This window comes from Poecilia mexicana, unplaced genomic scaffold (genome assembly GCF_051168715.1).
Source record: "Poecilia mexicana isolate PSO_F unplaced genomic scaffold, ASM5116871v1 scaffold_12, whole genome shotgun sequence".
Lineage (NCBI taxonomy): Eukaryota > Metazoa > Chordata > Actinopteri > Cyprinodontiformes > Poeciliidae > Poecilia > Poecilia mexicana.
This window is the reverse complement of record NW_028263381.1, coordinates 16,409,817-16,432,916: the sequence shown is the minus strand read 5'-3', so window position 1 is coordinate 16,432,916 and position 23,100 is coordinate 16,409,817. Positions and strand designations below refer to the sequence as shown.

The 23,100-nt window shown below is 38.8% G+C and overlaps 1 protein-coding gene across 1 annotated transcript in view; it reads right to left on the bottom strand.

The window, feature by feature from the left end:
- Nucleotides 1–23,100, bottom strand: part of rimbp2a (RIMS binding protein 2a) — a 64,429-nt gene that overhangs the window by 7,038 nt on the left and 34,291 nt on the right. The window contains exons 3-15 of the mRNA XM_088011352.1: nucleotides 22,314–22,436; nucleotides 15,472–15,766; nucleotides 14,359–14,516; nucleotides 14,147–14,226; nucleotides 13,933–14,042; nucleotides 10,768–11,577; nucleotides 9,577–9,600; nucleotides 8,042–8,193; nucleotides 6,596–7,342; nucleotides 6,265–6,420; nucleotides 5,881–6,027; nucleotides 4,214–4,316; nucleotides 1,815–1,943 (exon numbers count right to left, since the gene is read on the bottom strand). Coding sequence (XP_087867478.1) covers nucleotides 1,815–1,943; nucleotides 4,214–4,316; nucleotides 5,881–6,027; nucleotides 6,265–6,420; nucleotides 6,596–7,342; nucleotides 8,042–8,193; nucleotides 9,577–9,600; nucleotides 10,768–11,577; nucleotides 13,933–14,042; nucleotides 14,147–14,226; nucleotides 14,359–14,516; nucleotides 15,472–15,766; nucleotides 22,314–22,436 — 3,034 coding nt within the window. The remainder of the gene's footprint in view (nucleotides 1–1,814; nucleotides 1,944–4,213; nucleotides 4,317–5,880; nucleotides 6,028–6,264; nucleotides 6,421–6,595; nucleotides 7,343–8,041; nucleotides 8,194–9,576; nucleotides 9,601–10,767; nucleotides 11,578–13,932; nucleotides 14,043–14,146; nucleotides 14,227–14,358; nucleotides 14,517–15,471; nucleotides 15,767–22,313; nucleotides 22,437–23,100) is intronic.

Here is a 23,100-nt window from a genome sequence, read left to right as displayed (position 1 = left end):
AAGACACAAGACTTTGACATGCATTTTTAAATGAATCAACATAAATAGGTAGCAAAGCAATTATGTGAAATGTGCTGATGGGTGCTAACTTAAATAGCGTAGAAGCTGGAAGGACAACTTGGTTTTATAAAAGTAATGAGCTAATAACAGCGTTAGTAATGTGGAAAGGAAGACTGTATTTAAACTGGTAGGTTTTGTATTTTATTTATCAAAGAAGTCTTTTTTCTGTATCATTGACCAGAATATTATTCTCAATTTGATGTGGTGTATTTCAGTAGTGTGCTTTTTCTTTTTAATTCATTCCATTTGCCTCTTTTGAAATCAATATTCAGGAAAATGTCTTTTTCATTTCTCTATTTTCTTTATATTTTAAACTGAATATGACATGGTGAATGTTGTTGCTTAAATATTAAGCTTAAATATTTAAGCTTAAATATCTGCAAGATACAAAGGACTTGTTCATGTGGACTTTTTTCTTTTTTTCTTTTTTTTGTTTGGAGATCATACCATTGACACCCTTGACTCTTTTGCTTTCCCATTCTTCCACCAAAGTTTTGATTAGAGAGGCAGTTGCAGTTGCCATGTCCAGTTTTTTTATGCATTATAGCAAAGCTATAATTCTCTATGAAAAATAAAAAATAAAAAAAATAAAAAAACTAGATCTTCAATCAAAATATAAATCTACAATTCTCCACAATTTGATTTTGAACATCCATCTATTTACCACTTGCTAACTTTCTAATATAGAATGATGGAGTGTGTCTAGGAAAACGATATGTCATCATCACAAAGGCAGCAGATTTGCAATGACTACCTGTCCATTTTCATACTGATTTTTAAGATCTGTTTAAATAGGATACTTTCTCATTTTTGAATGCTTTTCGACTAGAACTGAATGATTTAGACAGAAAAAAATCATAGTATTTTCAAAACATTGTCATTAACTAAACATAAGATTCCTTTAAGCATTGTGCTACATTACAAATTACAAACTAAGAAACAACAACAACAACAAAAATCTCTCTACTAGCACTATGTTAATGTACAAAATGTATTTGCAGTTGTGTTTAAGAGCTGTTTAAGAATGCAAATATGATCTGGTGCCAGCATTAAATATTCAAAACTAAGTTCACAGGTTGCTTCTCCTCTCTATCTTGTAAAAAAAAAAAAACACAAAATGGTTACCCCACACATTGCCTGACTTATTTGTCTGACTTTATCAATATAGTCAGTTTATATTTGTCAATTGCCAGCCACTAAAGAGAACCAAGCCTTTAAAACTTACTTTTTTTTTTTTTTTTTTTTTTTTTTTTACAATGGCTTTCAACATGAGTTCAGTTGAAATTCCTTCACATCTTTTTGGTTGATATTTTCTTGACTTAATGGTGACAGATTTTTGTACTAAAAAAAAAAATAAAACTGATAGTTCAAGTTATTTTTCAATTTTATTATCAATAGGAGTTCAAATAAATAAACATGAATGATTGGTCCAAATTGCAAGTGTACAGGATGTGATTGTATCAGAAAAGGGAAGGGTGTGCATGACATTCCCTAAACAATCAATCAGTCATTTATCATTGCAGTTGTGGAAACTCCTATTGCAGACCTTTGGTCCTGCTGGTGTGTCCACCACTCCATTCCATTGCAGTGCAGTCATGCGCTTCTAATGTAAAGCATTATTGTAACCATTATCCCTTAAGACAAACAAACAGGCAGTTGCAAGTGTCCACAGCTACGTCTCTATATTTGCAGAGTGCCGGTGGCCATCTTTGCTGCCATGCTTTGGAGGTAGAAACAGCTCTGCAGGCACATACCATGGGGACACCTGATGCCGCCCGTGTGCCTGCGGGATGACCACGCCTTGTGTCGAGCTACTCTGCCATAGTTAACATCTTCGTTGATGGGGGAGGGGTTTCCCTCATTGTTATTCTCAGAGGTTACTTCTATGAGAAATACCAGTTGAAGATGATGTGGTTATAAAGCAATTACAAACTTTTTCTCCTTCTAAAATGTTAGCAATAGCTCTGCCGCTAAAAGTTGGAAGAAATACAGATTAGCAAGTACAGCCTTGTGCAGAAGCCTTGTCACATTTCACCTTACATAAACTTTAGTGTATTTATTGGAATAGACCAACACAAAGCAGAGCAGAGTAAGGGAAGAAAATATGGTTTTAATTATTTATTTTAATGTTATTTAGGGATACCAGATTAAATCTCAGCCCAATTTAATCTGGTATCCCTAAATAAGGTAGAGGTGTACTTGTTTAATCTAATTTCATTATAAAGGCAGCATTTCTCTTCTGTTGCAGAGCAAACAGCATTATGAAGATACAGATCAGAGATAAAGATATGAAAAAGTTTAAAGCAGGGTTAGGCTATAAAAAACAAGGAGAGCATTAACCACAGAAGAAAATCTGGAGGAACTGCTGAGATCTACAGCTCAGGTGGAACAATCAGTTCACTGGACAGTTATTAGTTGTGCACTCCACAATTTGGTACTTGGTGGAGAGGATTAAAAGGAAAAAGCGATTTCTCCAGAAAGCGACAAGAAGTGCTGCTCTTATACTGTGACCAAAAACACGGAGGGTGTACAGCAAACATGTGGAAGGTGCTCTCGTCAGATAAGACTAAAACCGAACAAAATATGTGGTCGGAAATCAACATAGTGCTGAACACACTTGATTCATGAGTTGAGATTATTTACAATACAATATTGGGATCAATAAAACAAGACAGGGTGAAATTTTAATAATATTTTCTGTGAAAACTAGAAAGCCATTGGTTTATTACAACTAGAGTCCAGTGGACTTTTGTCCTGCAGCTTTTCGGTGTGTCCCTGCACCTGCATACCTCCATCATGTAACTAGTGGAGGTACTGTTCAGCTGCTGTAATTCAGTTATGGCATGTTGGTCTTGGGACACATCCAAAGGTTTCAGCACACTGGCCCCCAAGGACTAGAGGAGCCACAGAAATATTATGAACTATTTAAAAAGATCTGCATTTAGTACTGAAGAGTTCTGCTCAGGTTCGTCTGGTCTAGAAATTACTGTTTTCATACTTAGCTAGCTCTATAACGGTCCTAATGAAAAAAAAATCTACAAGGATCTTTATAAACAGGAATTTAGAAAATTTAGAGGACTGGGTAAAAAAAAATCTGTCCCTTTATATGTACGTAGCTAGCAGAGGTGTACCCCAAAAGTCTGTAAATTAAGAAAAGCATGTTTTACTTTCATTTTAGCTCCATCTTGCAAATGCACAACTTTGTGCTGGTCTATCATGTAAAAATACACCGAAATTTGTCCTTGTAACATGTCAAAAAGAGGAACATTTTAATTTACTTGTTCACGTCACTTTTCCAAGATACTGTTTGGAAATCTAAAATCTTTTCCTCATCAGTGAAAAACCTACATATCTGTGCAGTGACAGAACAGAGCAGTAAAGTCACATCACAAAAAGATCAAACGCTGCATAAGGAAAGGAAGTGAAGATGGGTCATGGACACAGAAATGATCTGGAGACAGAGCAAAGCCTGAGGAAGTTTTAGTAAATCAGAATTACCGTATTTTCCGCACTATAAGGCGCACTGGATTATAAGGCGCACCTTCAATGAATGGCCTATTTTAAAACTTTTTTCATATATAAGGCGCACCGCATTATAAGGCGCATAATATAGACATTACAGTAGAGGCTGGAGTTACGTTATGCATCCACTAGATGGAGCTCCACTAAATGGAATGTCAACAAAACTGTCCGACTCCGGTCGGCGAGGAGAGCCTTCCGCGACTGGGCCGGGGCGTGGCCGGATGATTGTCACCCTTCTCTGTTCACGCGCAGCATGTTCATGGAGAACGTGGTGCTAAATGACCTGCAGACGACCTGATTATAGACCGTCGGTAAGTAGATAGGTCAGTCAAACTTTATTAACAAACCAGCATTCTGACAACTATCCCAGCATGCATCGCGCACTTCTTCTTCTACGGGCGAAAATGAAGTCGGCGGCTGCTTACCGTAGATACTAGACCTGTTGTGGCTCAATATCGGTCCATATATAAGGCGCACCAGATTATAAGGCGCACTGTCGGCTTTTGAGGAAGTTGAAGGTTTTTAGGTGCACCTTATAGTGCGGAAAATACGGTAAATGCATTTTAATGTCACACAACAAAAGTAAACTGACTGCAACCGTCTTTCTTTGTTGCCGTATTTCAATACTAACCAATGGATGGGACCATTAGAGGTCGCCTCTTAGGATGTGATCCACCATGCTGAATTCGCCTGCCATTGTCCCGGTCATGGCGGCCTCCACCAGGACTGTTTGTCTGAAATATACAGGCACAAAGCAGAATTTACAGATATCAGAGATTCACGACCAGCTCACATGAATGTGAGCCAATTTGAGATATATATATATATATATATATATATATATATATATATATATATATATATATATATATATATATATATATATATATATATATATATATATATATATGCTTAAATGACAGATTTGAACACATTATATTCCAACAAAGCCATGCACTACTCACAGACAGGCACTGGAACAAAGACACATAGACTTACATTCAAACACACACAAGCAGGTGAGGAATATCACGAGTCAAAAAAAATGACTGGAAGCCGATACCAGTATAACACTAGCCCTGAACTTTGATTTGGCACACATATAAAACATTATGCAAAGACATTAGTGAGGATGGCATGTGGTTCGTGAGTTTGGGCCTCTCAAAGTTTCCATGGTGATTTGAGGAAGCTGTTTTTCTGCCTGGACAGACAAACTTTGACTATGCTGCTCCAGTTACATTTCCTGTGAGCTCAATGCTGATGTGGGAAATAATTCATGCAGCTAAACAGTTATCTAAAATAAGATTCTACAACTGTGTGTAATTTCATTGGTTGGCAAAGGTTGCAAGAGCAAGATAAAACACCTGGACTGAGGATAGAGGGGATTATTAAAGTTAGTTGTTGAAGCAGTTGAGTGAACAGAGTGCAAACCGGTTTCTGTGTGGCAGGGGAAAATCAAAAAACTCAGACTATTACTTTCTCTCTAGTTTTGTTAACTGAACTCAGAATCCTTCAACTCCTTTAGTTTTCCTAAATGACAAACTGCACTACCAATATTCTCTCCTTCTCATGTTGCACAGCCGCTTGATTCAAAATTCCAGCAATGATTACAAATTCAGTTCACAGTACTAAGCTTCATATACCGCTGCGGCACACTCCGAAAACATTTATTCATTTTAAATGTTTATAATTTACTGATATTTCAAAAATGATTAATTACAAATGTACAATAAGTTATTTTATAGTAATTGTTGCTTTTTTCATATTATGAAACATTCCAAGTTAGGCAAATGTGTGTTGTTCTTTCTTAGTCAAGTAATTGCTGCAAAAGGAACTGCAAATTAACTTACCCATTTCTACAGTCGAATCAGTTAAATGGCCGAAAACAGATATCAGGGGAAAGATTACCTTTACCTTGAATGACTTTAAGATGGAAGGTGCTGCAGTTAAGGTACTTTTTTAGACATGCTTTACTCTTTGATCTCTGCTATTCACTTGTTCGTTTTCTTTGCAATCCTTACTAATCCGAATGCAAAGGGAAAAACTAAAAGTTCCTGCAAAAGGTTTTCACACAGAGCCACCCAGATCAATTTGAAAACAAACCATCTGGTGCATACATGTTCAGTGGGCTCAAAGTTTGTCTTCATATACACATCTTAAGCACACGCACCGACAACACACAGTAAAAGGCAAGCCGAGGCAGCAGTCGTTTAAGGTATCTGTGCCTGTGCAGTTCACTACATTATAATGAACAAGGATGCTTGACTCTAGGATTTCAGTGAGTGCAAAGACCTGCACCTTGGGTGTGTTGTGCGAGTTGCGTCGTCGTCCCTCTTCCAGCTGCATCTCAGAGAACAGCTCCTCCTCATCCTCCTCCATGATGTCAGACAGGTCAGAGCCCCGGCTGCTCTCGCTGTGATAATCTTCATTGTGACTATAGTGAGGCTTGTGGTTGTCACAAAGACACAAACACACAGACGCAGTTGTTTAAGTCCACAGACGTACCTAAGCACGCACAGAGACATGGGCGGAGGAGTGCAGACATGCAGCCACTCGGATGTACATGCACACACGACACACACACACATCCTGACACATTTAGGACGTTTCCCACGAAAAAAAAAAAAAAAACAACATTTGTGTTCGTAGAAGGGGTGGGTTCTACCTTCTATGGGTTCTTACCGGCCTCCCCAACTCAGAGCCTCTGAGAAACTCATCAACTGAGGGTCCTCTCCGACGTCCTCGCGCAAATCCCTCCTCATCTTCCTCTTCCTCATCAGAGGGATGCTGGTGAAATGAATGACCCTGCTCTCCAAATCTTCCCACCCTTCTGTCTCCCTAAAAACAATGAGGAAAAAAGGAAAGTGATTCTATTTTAACTTGTTTTCTTGACATTTTACTATAAACCACAATTAAACTAAAACCTCCAAAAGATAAACAACAAAGTGTAGTTTCACTAAGCAAAACTTACTACAATATTTTGTGTAACATTTGTGTGGTGCTCTTCCCAGACCTTGCCACTTTCTGCTGCCACCCTCTGTGCTGCTTCTCGAGCGATAGCTTTGGCCACGGTGTCTGGGATCAGCATGCCTTGGGGCTGAGGAAGAATCCTCTGAGGGGAGGGGGAACGCAAATGCACAGGGGGAGGGGCCTCCAGCATGTGGCCTTGCATGGGCACAGGAGGCTGCAAAGGTGATCGACTTGGGTCCCAGCCAGGCTGGCCAGGCGGAATAGCTCCTCCATGGTGGGCTGTGTGCTCTTTGGCATCCAGGTCTCTGGCACTTACTGGTCTCTGAGGTATAGGGTGGGGCTGAGGGTGGGGCAGCAGAGGCAGTTGGTGCTGGGGCCTGGGACCCTGGTGGAGAGGGCGAGGCTGCAGGTGTAAGGGCTGTGGTTGTGGGTGCGGGGTTCCGCCCGGATGAGGAAGTCTGGGATGGGTTTGTGGATGCGGAGGATGAGGTTGCCCGTGAGGCGGAGGCGGAAGTTGGGGCGTGGGGTGAGGAAGGTGAGGAGATGGGAGGTGAGGCTGAGGATGAGGGTGAGGGTGAGGAAGAGGGCCCGCGTGAGGGTGCATTGGGGGCGGCAGGGGTAGGGCGGGTAGAGGCACAAGCAGGTTGTTTGGAATGACGGCGACTTGGGAGTCCTGGGATTCTCCCTGGACTGACAGTGTCTTAACAATGACTTCTCTGGCCTCCAGGCATTGAATCCTTGTCAGATCAATAGTGACATAATCTGCCATTGGAAACAGCACCTCAGCTATCTGGAGTGAAGAACAAAAACATATATTCTTTTGTCACTTTACAGCAGAAAACATTCATGATTTTACCAACAGCTTTTAAAAAGGCCTCCAAAACACTTCAGTCCCATTGATATTTATATATTTTCTTTTTTACTGTAGCCAGTCATGCCATTATTAACAGCTCAAAATCAGATTACACCTCAACAAGTGTTGATAAACCAAAAACTTAATGAAAGGTCAAAAACTATATTTTCCAGAGCTTTAAATACCAAATTTAATTTTCAGACTTAAAGTGAGCAGCTCAGAATCCGTGCTGCGCCGATTTAACCTTTTAGATGTGATGTTTTGATTTACGTTGGCTGTCACCAGAGGGGCTAAGAGACCTTTCTAAGACATTTACATGTCCCAGTAAGCAACTCGTGCTCTGAACAGCAATCACAAGCAGGTTGCATTGCTTTGTGCGCCAAAGATATTTAAGAAAAAAAAAAAAAAATCACACAGTCAACAAGCATTTTATCTGTAATTTAAGGAAGATGTTATTATTCTTCAAATATATTAAAATATTTTAAATCCTCCATCTGTTGGAGGCACATACGAGGTTGTATCAAAATTTTGATATATGCCTTGAAATTTAGGTCAACTCCTCACCATCATTCATAATTCTGTCAGCTAATTTAGAGACGTAGCCTACGTCATCATTACTTAAACATGCACACTCACCCTTTGTCCTTTAGTGCAGACTGCATAGCCAACGACATTTGCCCCATTAGATGTGCCTGTTGGAGAGAGGATGGGAGGCTTCCAGCGGACTTGCAGAACCCCTGGAGCCTGCCCACAGAGCACCTGGACATCCTGCGGGGGCATCGGGGGACCTGACAGGTGAGGAAGCAAGGGCATGAAGATATCCTCCACCAATTACTTACTAGTCTGCTATAGAGAGTATGCAAACGGGGGGGGAAAGATGTGAAGCATTCCTCTAATGCATAAATAAGCGTAGGTAACAACCATGCAGAGGAATGTATGACTATAAATGAGGAAGTGACAGAAGTGCAGGAATTATTGTAAAAGGGATTTTAATTTTTTAATTCATTACCTCAATCACAAAGGCCAATTAAGCTATGCAATAGTTGCAGAACAACCCATCAATACTTTGTGAAGACACATGCAAATACTCAGGGTGACTTATAGGAAGAGATAATAAGGGCACTGTGTTGTTGAGGTCATTTAGTTTTCCAGCAGAATTTGGGTGGCAGTAGGTTTGCTACGACCTTGACAGGGGCTGTTATGAAGATTGGTGATTTTGCCTTAGCATCGATTTGGACTGGAGTTAAATATGTGTAATAATAACTCTGTTTAAAACTTTCCAAGCTTTAATGTGACAGTTTTTGTCTTATAATAATTAAATAAAAGCAGAAAAGGTATGTTTAATGTACCATAGCTGTTTAATTGGAAAAAAAAGATATTTGACTATTTTTCAAGTCTAATGACATTTTAGTAGTTAAATGTACTATTACTATAATATTATTATAAGATACTAATGTAATATACTATCATATACTAACATTATTTCTTAAGAAGCAAGATATTTTTATACACTTTTGTACACTAACACTCATTTACCATTAACTAAATAAATTAAACAAAATAAATTAAATTAAAACAAAGCTGCTACACAAATAAATGAATCAATCTGGGCTTCGATTCAGTCTTCCCCACATGTAGCACACAATAGTAAGAAACTAAGTCAAGGTCTGTTTTTGTTTTTCCCTTTAGCAAAACTGTGAATCAGACATGTAGATCCTTAAAAAAAAATAAATCAATCATTAAAGCAAAAAGGCAGCAGTCAAAGGACTCTGGTTTAAATTGTGCTGTTTTGTTCTTTTCAATGAAATTTATAAGGATGAAAACATGAACCACATTAACGGTATCATGTGCTGTTCAACTTCTCTCTAATGGGTAATGTACTCTGTGTGAACAATGGGCAAAATTACAAATGAATTTGATTGCAAATAACAAATTGTGTTAAAATTTTGGGAAAAAATAAATAAAAAAATCATTCAAGTCAATTTATTGGAACATACTTCCAGAACAAGAAACAAATGCAACATTACCTGCATGCTTTGAGTGAACATGTAACAATTATCCTTTCACCAAAATTATTAAAAGATTATTAAAAGTATAAATGAGATATTTTGTTGAGTGGCTCAGGGAGAAACATGTGAAAACCAGCCAAGCACTGATGCTCAATCTCTGACCTGTTCTGCAATATGGTGTTGGGCCTAGACGGAATACAATACACAGAAAATAGCACATCAAAATGAGGGACCGTGTTCCTCCACAGCACAGGACACAGATTTAAAGATGAATTGATGTTGCACTGAGAGTTTACATTCATAAATAAAAAAAATTAGCAGACTTTAAAATCCAATTTTGATACAATGCTTGTAAAAACAATGTAAAAGAAACGTCTGGTCACTATTACTTATTTATACAGTCTCGTATAAATACTCGTATCCTTCAAAATCTAATTTATTTTATCGCATTGGAATGTGACAGACCAACATAAGGTGACACATAAGTGTTAAGTGGAGGGGAAAAAAATCTAAAAATGTAAAAAATAAATTGTAGTACATGTGCTTTTAGTCCTCCTTGCTCAGATACCACTAACTAAATTACTTTAGAAGTCTCTACAAGTCAAACTGTGTGTCATTTATCTCAGTATAAGTGCAGCTGTTCTGTGGATAAGAGGTTAGGTAACAAGAGAAATAAGAGGTGTGTCAGACATTAGTGAACAAACAAACAGAATCCTGAATACTGATGAAATACACCAAACGAATCAGATACCAGATTTGCCACCAATCTTGAGAAGCAAATGTGAACACCGGGGTTCTGATAAGATGACACAATATTTAGCTTGTTTGCCCACATGGAGAAGGCTATTTGTGGCGGATAACCAACACTACACATCACCCTGAGCGCACCATCTCCATGGCGATGGAAACATGATGCTGTGGGAATGCTTTCCTGCAGACTGAGGATGGAGCTAAATACAGGGAAATCCTAGGAGAAAACCTGTTACAGACTTCAAAACACTTTAGACTGTGGTGGAGAGCAACCTTTTGTCTCTAGATTTGTAAAGCTGGTAGAGACACATCTGAAAAGATTCACTGGTTTAAATTGCAGTAAAAGATAGCTCTACCATGTACTGATTCATTGGATTAAAAAAAACCCCCATAAAACCATGAGTAATTTTACTTCTTCTTAATTATGAACCACTTTATGTTGCTCTATAACTTAAGTTCCTAAGAAAGCACTTTTAGATTTTTGTTGTTGTTGTAATGTGACAGAATGTGGTCTAGTTTCAAGTGGCTATAATGTTTTTGTGCAAAGCACTGGGGATACAGTTTGCTCGTTGCATTTAAAACAAACACAAAAACATCACTGACCTGCTGCCTGAGTGCAAAACTCCACTCCGGCTTCTTTCCTCTCCCTCTGCTCCAGAGGCAGTTGCCATGGCACCTGATGGGGCTGTGCCACCACTTGGACCTTATACACCGTTAGGGGATTCAGGTTGTGGAACCGTAGTCTGTACCTTCCAGGCTTTACCACAGCATGCTCCGCCCCATCTAAGTACACAGTGTGACTGTAGTTACTGTTGCTAGGCAGCCAGGAGAGCTCGGCAGTGTCCCGCTGGATGTCATCCACCCGCATGCCGCACGGCGCCACCACCACATTGGCTCCCACCAGCACGGTGCAACGGAGCTCGTCCGACAGGCCGCGGTCGGTGACGCTCTGCACGGAGACACGGTAAATGCAGCTGTCCAAGTCCAGCTTTTCCAGCAAGCACTTGGTCCGGCCGGTGTACGGTATACTGGCACGAAGCTCCCCATCGACTAACACGTTGTAGCCAGAGATGTTCCCCCAGCCCAAAGGCACTACTGGAGGCTCCCATGCCACAATAACACTACGTGCCAGCTGCTTGATGAGGGTTATCTTACGGGGGTAAGGCACAACATCCTCAGCTAAGTCCTCAAGATCTAACGTCCCCCCTGTCCCATTGCTGCATGGAATGAGGGAATTGCTTGAGCCTAGCATAACATCCTGGGAGGCACCTCCATCCACAGTCATCAGGGCCAGGGAAGTGTGTTCCAGAGGGCCTAAGTCTTCCCCTCCCTCTCCGATTAGTTTTTCTTTATCCTGGACAAATTCCACAAAGTTGGAAGGAACAAGTCCTCTTTGACCGTCCAGCAACTCCCCTGTCACGCAGAAAGGAGAAAAATGGTTAAAAGAATTGCTTTTACATCTAATGCAAATTTAGAGGTAACTTGTTTTTATTCAAGCAAGTATTTTTGTTTCTGGTAGTAGAAAGCAATCTAACAGGAAAAACAACTAAAAAAAAAAAAGCAATTATGTTTTACTCAAAAAAATGGCATGTCATAAATTAAAATACCACTGGTATTTTGATGATACATCTTTAGCGATGAGCTCTAAGTACTCTTTATTAAGTATAGAAACTAAAATTGAATTTAGTTTTAAAACATTTTCAGGAGCACCCCATTATTCCATGCATGACCTGCCCACTTAAGGAAAATACGAATAGGTTTCTATTTTTTCACTTGTAGATGATATGCTTCAGTTCGGTCAAGCTCATCATGTTCCTTCAATCCCTGCCTGGGAAACCTTAAGACCATTTGCATCTGTATGCTCATGTGTACATGAGTCTGTGCGTTTTCCTTGTGTGCGCCGATGATTAAGCCACGCCCCATTGGATTAGTCATCATACTAAAAGGGGCCAAGGTCCCATCTTGTCAACAGCTTGGTCTGAGGCCCAAGTCTCCCTTCTGTGTTGTAAATACAGAGCTCCTCCACAATGTCGTGCGATCCGACCGCCCACGGCTAATGAATCACTGCAGATGAGTCCCACCGTGACTACGACAAGTCTGCGTCGGCTGCACTATTGGTAGCTGGGGGGATTAGGACTGTCTCTGACGGAGAAACCTCCATAATTCTACAGAGATTAGAAAGAGAGTCACTCCAGTCGGCAGCTGTGAGAAAGTATGCAAGAAAGTTGTTCATGGTGACATCCGGCGCTGACAAAGCAGAGGTCAAAGAATGAACACGGCCAGAAGGCAGATGATGGGCATTTTTAGTATGAGGGTGACAAGTCATGCAAACTGCCGTGTAGGAGCAGGAGACGCCTTTGCACCAGTGCTTACAGAAATGACTTCATCAGCATTACAGTTATTTTATATTAAGGTCGGACAGTGTTGTATTGTTCTCCTTGTGCCTTGTACAACAAAGTTAATTAATTATAACAAAGGAAATGAATTGCATTGTAAATGTGATATACGTACTTGCACGAAGAGTTCTCTTTTTCTACTTTGCTACAAAGAAGGCAGGTCTTTTTCAAAAGGTCTTTCAGTGTTTTTCTTTAGATTTTGGCAGCAATTTCACTTATATGAGTCTGTCTCAGTCCAGCATGAAAAGAAAGAGGACACGTTTCATCTGGAGGAGTACTCTGATGACAGTTGTCGGGTGTTTCAGAGATGGACAAGAAGTCAAATAGAGAGAACTAGCGGAAGATTTTTCTGGCATCGTGTGAAAATAAACCTCTCATATCTTGAATGTGACCAAAACAAAAGAGATGATTGTAGATTTTCAAGAGAAACAGAAGGAATAATGAGGTCATCTACAAGAAGGAACAGAGCAGTCTGTACTCTTTGAGGAAGCTTAGATAAGTTAGTGTTTGTGGCAAGATGCTGAGTTTGTTGTGGACAGTGTAATCTCCTTTACCATCATTTGTTGGGGTAGCAGCACCAGAGACAGAAACTGAAAAACAGTAAGCAAGCTGACAAAGAAGGCTGAAGAAGGGGGAGCAACTGAAAACGGTGGTGCAAAGAAGGATTTTTCATAAAACGAGCTGGCAACCCTGAGCATCCTTCATTAGACTGTCATCCAGCAGAGTGTCAGTCAGAGACTTCTTCAGAAACACTGTGATACAAACTGCTGCAGGAGATCCTTCCTGTCTACAGCCATCAGCATCTACAACAACTCTTTGAAGAAGTTTGGATAACGTTAGTTAAAACAGGATGTTGTTTCTCTTTTGGATTAATAAGGTATTTCTGAATTGAACTGAGAAGAAGTTTGGACAGTTTGCACCAAATCACATTTACATGACACCTCAGGGGTATTTATTTGCATTATTTTAGAAGTCAGAACAATTTATCCTCAGCTGAAGTAACATCCATGGATCTCATGTGCTTCCACTTAATCAGAGTTATTACCTAAATGTCTCCCAGATATATATATATATATATATATATATATATATATATATATATATATATATATATATATATGTATGTATCACAGCCTAGAATATATTTCAACCAATTACTAAATAATTGTATATGAAGTTCTGAATTTAATAACATGCACTTATTGTTTTGTCATTTAGAAAAGAGAAGTCATTAAAGCAGTCCTAACTTTTAAAACAAGGGGGCATTTAAGTCACATCATCATTACTAAAATGGGTATGTCTTTTTATGCAATGTGTATATAATACTTTCGCTCACAGCCAACATCGTAAACAGCTTAAAAATCCCTCTCACCTTCATAAAAGCCATCATCGTCCATGTCTCCATACACGTATAGATATTTTCCAGCCACAAGAGGGAGCTCTGCTTCAGGATGTTCATTCGGTCCATCATAAGGGTTATAACTTAGCAGAGAAAAGACACAAGAATATGTTGAGTTTAGTGAGTGAGGTGCCAAGTCTGCACACCTGAAAATCAAAACAAATATTTTGATGCTCGTCTCTTTCACCTGTAACGGGCAGTGCAAAGGCGGACCTGGCCTGTGTAGCGAGGTTTGGACCTTGGTGATGAGCTTGTCTCATCCTCCATCTATTGATCAATCACAGTCACAAGTCACCATTTCCACCCGAAAAGATGCTGGGATGCAAGTAGATTTATTTTAAGCCACTTAAAAGGATCGTCGAGAGGTTTGCGTGACGATGTGGCGTCACTCACTCTCACCTCTGATGGGGGATGCTGTCGGGGGCTGCTGGAGCGATCCGTTGCTACGGTGCTGGATTTGACAGACAGCAGTTTGAATGCTTCACTGTCTTCAGTCTGCAGAGGGCAGGGTGGAAACTGAGGGATCAGAAGCTGAGCATTTGGTGCACTCTCATCACCTAGGAGACATTGATTTAAATAGCAAATAAAGAGAGACTGTCATTCCTCATGCACCCCATTAGCTGTTCATTGCGCAACTATTGATTCAGTCGTTAAGCAATGGCACAGTTAACACCTTTCACGCCAAAAGGCTTTTGTGCCTCGGTCAGTAATTACCTTCTGCAGAACATATGTGTCCTTAAAAATCTCTCAGGGAAATAAGGCTTATTTAGTCAGATGCAAAGAAGTCAAAAAGTTTTATTCTTTGAGAAAACTATAAGACACAACTTCCTCAGCATCGGTGATTGAATGCATGAAAGTGCATGAGAAATGGGTGTAGTTGCAGTTGTGGTTGTCTTAGTATCTCAGTGTATAACAAGAAAAGTTTTGTAAAAAGTAAATTAAGAAAAACATATAAAGTGTCATATCTACACACCAATCCATCAAACATCAACAGTATCTGAAAGTTATCTGTTTCACAGAGCCGACACAGTACATGAGACACGGATTAAGGTAAAAGCTCTTGAGGAATCACCTGGTTGGCAGTGATATGGTTATTTTTGGTATTAGATTATATAACATGACCAACTCCTAAATAGATCTTGCATAGATTCAGCTTTAGAAACGGAATCAAAAAGTCTCCTTTGATGGGTACAAAAATAATTTGTGTATTACATGTTTATGCATAAGTATGTCATCACAATCTGTTTGTCAAGACCTGGAAAAAAATCCCAGATTATTATTTTCTGGTTTGACAAAGAATACTTATTTGGAAAATGTCAATGCATTGGTGTGAAGGAGGGTATGCATAAAGTAAAACTTTAAAAAATACTGCTTTAAAAACATCTAATTCATTGCAATAAACGAAAAAAAGAAAAATATATTAAATACCTACAGTGTGTAATAGTGTTTTATATATATATATATATTATGATACATCAAGCATCTGATTAATAAGTGAAATTGTTAACAAACCTTTCTGCAACCGGGCTTCAAATTCATCAATGACTTGGGAGAGTTTCTCCTCTGGTGAGGTCGGGATCTGGGACACCAAGGTAGAATTACTATTCAGGGACTCCACAGGCTCTGATTGCAAACGGATGTTTGGCAGCCTTTTCGACAGCTGGTGGAAGTGATCACTGTGTGACCTGCATTTCTGCTCCAGGTCACAAAGTTTGACCTTTGACAGAAAGGAGAGAGAGCAGAAAGAAGTGTACTGAACTGAGGAAGACAGTGATTTATCATATTTGATTATACAGGTACCAGCCCTCTAAAGTCCTAGTCCTCCTAGTCAATGCTGACTGAACATTGGCCTAATTATAAAATAATTCCTAAGTAAAAATTCTAGAGTCTGAGCATATTGTTAGAGTTAGAAAATAAGAGTACAGCATCTCAAGGTTTTTCTCAATAGCTACATTTTAATGAAGCTACTGACATGAAATGACAGTAAAAAAAAAAAAAATGCATAAATAGTTGCATGTGGGTTTAACAAAAACAAATGTGTGGAAAAGACTGACTCAACAAATTTACTGCACAAGAAAAGTACTAACTCACTCACTGCAGAGTTTTAATTTCTGTCACGAAACTGTTTGCCTGCCCAGTAGAATCATACTAATGTGACTAATAACATGACCTCACTTGAACTGCACTAATAGAAGCGTGAGACCCATTATCACAGCAGGATTTGGGGCAAAAGGAGAAAATTATTTTCTGTAGCGTATTTTAGAAGACTTTAATACAAAGCAGGTCAGTTGACCGATCAAGAAAATGGTCAGCTGAGGGACACCATTGATACAACATGTCACACTACATGCTTCTAAATGCAAAACAATTAAATATAGTAGGTTTCCAAAGGATGCCAGTTCTAGATTAATGTAATCTTCCAGCATCTGTTTAATAGACGAAGGTACTGGACATTACTCCAAGTTATCAAGTTCTTGAACTCGGAAAAATAATTTATAAAACAATTGGTCAAGAATAATCTAAATTCAGAATTTTCTTGCTTTGTTCTTGGGAGCAAAGCATGTTTGCTAAACAAGTTTTACAATTTTAAAGTCTTAAAGCTTGTTTTATTAACATTTATGGTGTGCAACAACAAATTATATTCCAATGTCTCAGTAACACATCTAAGCTCGGAGCGCCACAGAAGGAACGATGTGAATGCAGAATGTGCTCAGAGTCAAATCTGTGCTGCTTGAAGACTCATGAGAGATGGTAAAACATAACGATGCTAAATACAGGAAGTTGTTCATGTGGTGTCTGTAACCTACAAGTGACTGTAGCTCTTTGGGAAACTTGCGATTAAATTACATGCAGCTAATGGCACCTTCAGTACACCTCAGATTCATTCTCAATTTCAGGTTGGAAGGTTTCGTCTGTTGATTTTTATTGCTAAAATTAAGCAGGGACACTTTTTTATCAGTCTTACTTCTGCATAAAATACCAAGCCTTTTGGATTTTTAAGTAACCTGCCCTATTATATTGTCAGCGGAGTCATTATGGCGCACTGAAAGCGCTGCTCCTCTGCTGTCAGCAGTTTCTTGTATTTACTTGACAACTAAGAGAGCTTTTGTTAAGCTTTGCTTCCAGCATGGTTTCCATAGCAGTGTTGGTCAGTGAACTGTTTTGTGCCTGATTACAGCTACAAGATGCATTTGCATGAATTATCCCATGGATATTCATGAACCCCAGAGAAGGAAGCTGGGTAGATTTTGCTGATTTCCTAAATGTTCTTGTAGCACCATCAGCAGAAATAATCAATCTTTTTTTTTAAGTCCTTACTTAAATTCCTCCCCCATTTTGGATACTGTTTGAAGACTTTCTTTATAAAGAAAAATGGAGTGGCGAATCCTCAACTTGATTATTATCTGTGAACAATGATTGTTTTTATATACATATTCAGTAGAATAGACATCGTTTCTAATTGTAGAGAGAATTAAGATGGTTTTTCTTTGGTCTTTAATGTCTTTTCAAGAGTCTTGGAGTGATTTTATAGAAATGCATCTCAGTGGTTTCTCAGTATTAAAACCACATCAATCACAGAAAAAGAAATTAAGCCCTATTTATGAGACATGATGAGTATCTGTACCTCTAATAACTGTACTGCTTCCTCATGCTGTTGGTCAGTTTGATCCCAGGCCTGCAGCGAACACAAAGAAACACATAGTGACAGCTGACACTGTGATCACAGTCTGCAAGGTGGACTAGACATCACACAGCTGACATCCTGCCTACGCGGTACTGTGGACGAGCCTGAAAGAGGCTCACTGGTTCGGCAGAGCTTCGATCGCTGAGTAGCTGCCTGCTCCTGATGGCACCGCTCTAGTGAGGGGTATCTGGTATCTGGTCTATTCCTAGGTGTGTTAAAACGTCCGTAAGTAATTTTAAGGAACTTTAAGTTTTTAAATATAAACAAAAACACATTATGTGACAGAACAAAACATCTGGGATGAGTTATGAGCTATTCTTGGTTTAACTGCAATCACCAAATTTAAGTTAAGTAAAACCAGAGGAACAGAAAAACCTACACTCTCAGCCACTTTTACTGGCACTCCTGTAAAAGAGCTTGAAATGCTTAAGATGAATTCATCTTTTCCTTTCTCAGATGAGACTAAGATTTGACTTTGAGGCAACTTAATCCAGCTAGGTTTGATAATCTACAAAGAATAAATGTGGAAATACACATTTGGTTAAGAATGACCATCCCCAAATTGATCCCAACAAGTTAATTATCCACAATTTCTTGGCTTGGCATACCACAGCATACCCAACTCAAGATGAATACTTCTATAAATTAATCCCACCATCAACAAATTCTATATTTGACAACTTGTAGAGTTAGAGATTCTGTGTTCCTGTCAACTACCATATCCAGACTGACACCATTATATCTGAAACTTTAATTCAATTGCAGCAGGCCTGGGGATCCACATAAAGTCCTCTACACATTGTTCTTGAACTAATTTGTGTGTCACGTGAAGTTTAGAGTTCAGTGGCTGTTGACTGCAAAGCGTTTGCTGGCGCCACTCTCGGGTTTAGTGTTGTTCCAGCAAACAAACTATAGACAAAAACTGATTGTTCTGAAATTGATCACTATACAGAATAACAAACTGGTTATACGCAATGTTCAATGTCATTAACTTCCAAAGCAGGAATGAAAATACATAAAATACTACAGATTGAAAAAATATCAATGTCCCTATTAATCACAGAATCAAGTCACTGAAGCTAAACTTGTATTTGCTATCAAACTGGAGACTGGACAGCCTTCCGAGATCTTTTTATTTTCTAGTTGAGTGCCATTGACTGTGTGACAGTGAATCAGCAAAAAAATGGGCTGCTAATACATCAATAACTGAACAAGGAGCTTTGGCATAAAGTCGCTGCACAAAATCAATACTGGAAAAAGAAAACAAGTTTTCAGTGATTAATTCTCTGCTTTGTTCTTATTCACGGCCATACCTTTTGGAGCTGATTGATCTTTTTCTGTTTGTGAAAGGCCACCAATGCTTGCTCATACTCCGTCTGCAATTGTTGTTTTAGCTGCAAGGCTTCGTGCATATGCTGTGGAGACATATATATATATATATATATATATATATATATATATATATATATATATATATATATATATATATATATATATATAGAGAGAGAGAGAGAGAGAGAGAGAGAGAGAGAGAGAGAGAGAAATTATGCTATTCAGAGATGGTTCCAAAGATTTACCAAGCAAGACTCTTTCTTCACCGCTAGTTGCAGAAAAGTTGACTTTTCAAGCCGTAGTGGTTATTAAGAAGAGGCTAGTTATGTCACTGACCCCAAACAGTTTTTTCTATCCACTGGCTACAGAGGGATATGTTATTAAAATACTGCCAAAGCACAAACTAGCTGGCATCACATCGTTTTCAATAAAATTCATGAAGCCCCAAAGAGCAAAGTCCAGAGTGTGTTACCCATAAAACTGTACTTGGTCAGTGTGTACGAAAACAATGTGTGTATTTATTGACAGATATTACACTTTAAGCTCTTTAAAACAAGCCAATAAATCCTGGTATTATCTGTGTCTTTGGTTTATTTTTGGTTGGCGGCTGATCTGTACATGGTTTGCTTTCTAAGTAATATGAGCAACATGCCAGGTGTAGCCATAGAGTATGAGACACGAGAGTTAAATAATATCACAGTTTATTTATTTACCTAAGCCTTTTAAACCTCAAGTTTCAAACATGGAGCCTTTTCTCTCCTGTAATGGTGTGCATCTATTAAACTCCTTATATTAAGAGACTATCAGCTTTTCAGTGTGTGAATGCTGAAGCATTTACACCACAGAGATCCTTCAACATGCACTTGTTAGAATCTTGTGTAATTTTAGCATTCTTACAACCACCAAAATAAGAAGGCACTGCACTGGCTTCGATCTGGGTGACATCATTTATATATTCCTGCACATTCCCCATTGTTCTATGAAATGCTACTGCGGGGAAACATAAAGCAAATAAAGACAGCATTCAGCAGTTTTTTTTTTTGTCTTTTGCTGCATTATTTAGCTTTCATCTCTTACATCCCTTCCAGTACGTTTGGAAACGACTCAGACGACGACGTCTTGCATGGTCATTCAGGCTGATCCTTTATCTACCCTTTGCCAAATTGGCCAAGTCATGTTGACACAGTTTCTCTTCTCAAAGTCACAGCCAGCAACGATATCTTTCAGAAACCAAGTTAAGGATCATAAGATTTTCCTTCACATTTAGGGAAAATGGCTGAGGAAGCTCGAACATTTAGATTTTTTACCCTCATGTTCTCTCTCATTCTAATAAAAAGAAGAAAAGCTTCTTTACCTCCCAGAGTGACTTCAGGGTGTCCTGAACATGCAGTCGCTTGCATAATCAGAACAGCTCTAAGCTGCTATGGAGCTTTGGTGGAAACAGATTTTTTATTTTATTTTATTTTATTTTTTTACAAACCTTGCTAATGCCTACATCCTACATTTTTAACAGAAAAACATAACGAGAACTTTCACTGATCAGATTGAATTTATGTGAGTAGATTACTGATGTGAATTTTGAACACATGTTCTTATTGTTCCCTTTGCCACTCTGCTGAATCCTTTCTCACAAACGACGCAGCAAGAAAATGTAAACAAATATAATTTTTAAGGTGGTTACAAGTTAAAAAGAGGCTATGAGTCAATCAAAACCAATTTAGTGCAATCTGTAGCATACTGGCCTTTTTCTTACATGTTGATGTAGATGATTAATGTTGCCTAGTCATCAATATACCTCCTAAACACGTATAGTGATAAAAATATAACCTAATTGGGTTGTTTAAAAAGCTTTTTGTTACCAGATTACATTCGCTTCAAAACAAGATTCATGATACTTCATCCCAATTAGGTTTAAACAAGGAAAAATTTCAAGTGAGCCATTTTTTTTCCATGTTGTGTTTCCATCATCTATGCTTTCTCCACCCACACCGCCCCATGTAATTTTCTCTAAATAGTGTCTTTGTCTCCGTAATCAATGCTAAACGAGAAAGTGACAAACCTTTCATTGCTGTATCAGGGAGTAGGTCAGCTTTTCTCATATGGGCACATTTATCTCTCGAATATCCTGACAAACAGACAATCGATGGGAGACGCAGGGAGACGAGGATTTGTAACGACAGAGCTGCGCACAGAGCGGCGAGACTGTTTGATTACTATTGGAAGATGGGAACACAATAAAAGAAGAAGCCTCTTCTTGAGGTAAGGTGGGAAATTTTGGAGGGCTTCAACAAAGCCAGAATATTGCAATGCCTTTTCATAATTTGTGCAGTTTGGGAGAGGCCAGGTGATGACATCATAGATTGACGGCCCTTAAGTTAATGATGTCAGGGAAGATGTGAGTTAACGCAACACCTTAAACTCAATGTTTTCTTTTGTGACACCACAGAAAAAAAAATCTTCTTTTTTAATGACTATATGCAATTATAAACACCATGGAAATGCCACGCCTGTTCAGGAAGGAGAGAGTTTTTGTTTCCCCACATATGATGATGTAGAATATGTGCAAAATCTCCAGTTTGTGCAAAGCTTTTTAAAATATTCTCAAAAAAAACAATGGCATTTAACTAGTAAAATGACATCAGGTTGGCATATAAATGCTCTAGCTATTCTTGTTGACTGCTACCACTATTTGCTCAAATAAACTAAAACAGTGGACTTTCTGAGGTGGTTAAGCACCATGTTCACTCACAAATAGCTGAAACCTGTGAATACTTGATAAACCCTTGAAAATACCTGTCACTGCCTATTTTAATTGTTCACACACCAAAAATACCTTAATATGGATTAATATGACCAGCAGAAACCATCTCGCGCAACTCCAGAAGGAAGTCCACATCAAATAATTTTGAGTTATATTCCTTAGAAAATCTGCAAAAAGGCGAATTTATAAATAATGAACTGTGAACATGCAGCAGACCACTGTAAATTACATGACGAATTTTGGTAAAATGACACAATTTACTTACAAATACCCCAGAAGGGGTGTGCATTTATAATGGTTCATTTTAATTCAATTTCTCCAAAAATAATGTCAAGTGCCACCAACTACATTCAGAAGGATGCTTGCAGGATTTTTGTATTCATGTTTTTGGAATTCCAGACTTTGTCTGTGGAGTTGAACAGAATGGGTTTATTTTGTGTTAGATAGTTCAATTGTGTTAAATGTGTAAACACAGTCAGAGGTCGTTTAAATCTCTTAAAACCCTGTTTAATTTCTTGTGATTTCAATATGTCAAAAGCTTGTCAATAAGACACAGAGTCATACAGCAGGTCTTACCTTTAGCACATGTTCCAGATTTTCGACTCTGGCCTGGAGTTGGCTCCTTTCCTTCTGGGCCTCGTCTTTCTCCCGTCTCACAGTGGCAAACGTTTGTCTCAGCTGGACATAGTCGCATCGCACCTGGAGGGACGCGAATCACAAACAGAGCTCAGATTTTAGACAGGAGAGGATGATCTAAGTCGCAATCTGCAAACCAGAAACTGACAGTTATGAAATGTGACCAACAGATTTGTTTTTAGAATGGAAAAAAAAAAAAAGAAAAAAAAAAAGAATGTGTGTTTTCTGAATATTGCTTTTGCACCAGATCTATGTTTTAAATTTATAATAAATTACATGTTCTATCTTGTTGGTCTGAGGTTTGATTTTTGAGTTCACAACCTGACCAGAAATTAATCAGGACATTTCCATTTATCCTTGGTGACTTTGAGCTGCAGACTTGAGCACCCAGCATATCGCTTTAATGTCAGCCCTGAGCTGGTTCTTCTAAAGGTGGCCTGACAAGATTGAGCTGAGCCACCCATGAGCCATGCAGCCTTCATCTCCTCATTAATTACCAAAAAATTGAGGGGAGCACAATAGATAAGCTCGCACACCTAGAGCGCACAAAATTAGGCAGCTGCAAAGAAAACAAGCTCATTTAATTTGTGGGATTTGTGACAGCGGCGGGAGCTGCTGAAGGGAACTAACTCTTCTGATGCTTGCATGGACAAAAAAAGCAGCAGATTACCATTAATTAGCATTTATTACGATTAATATTATCAATATTTTACATGCTGTTTTTGTT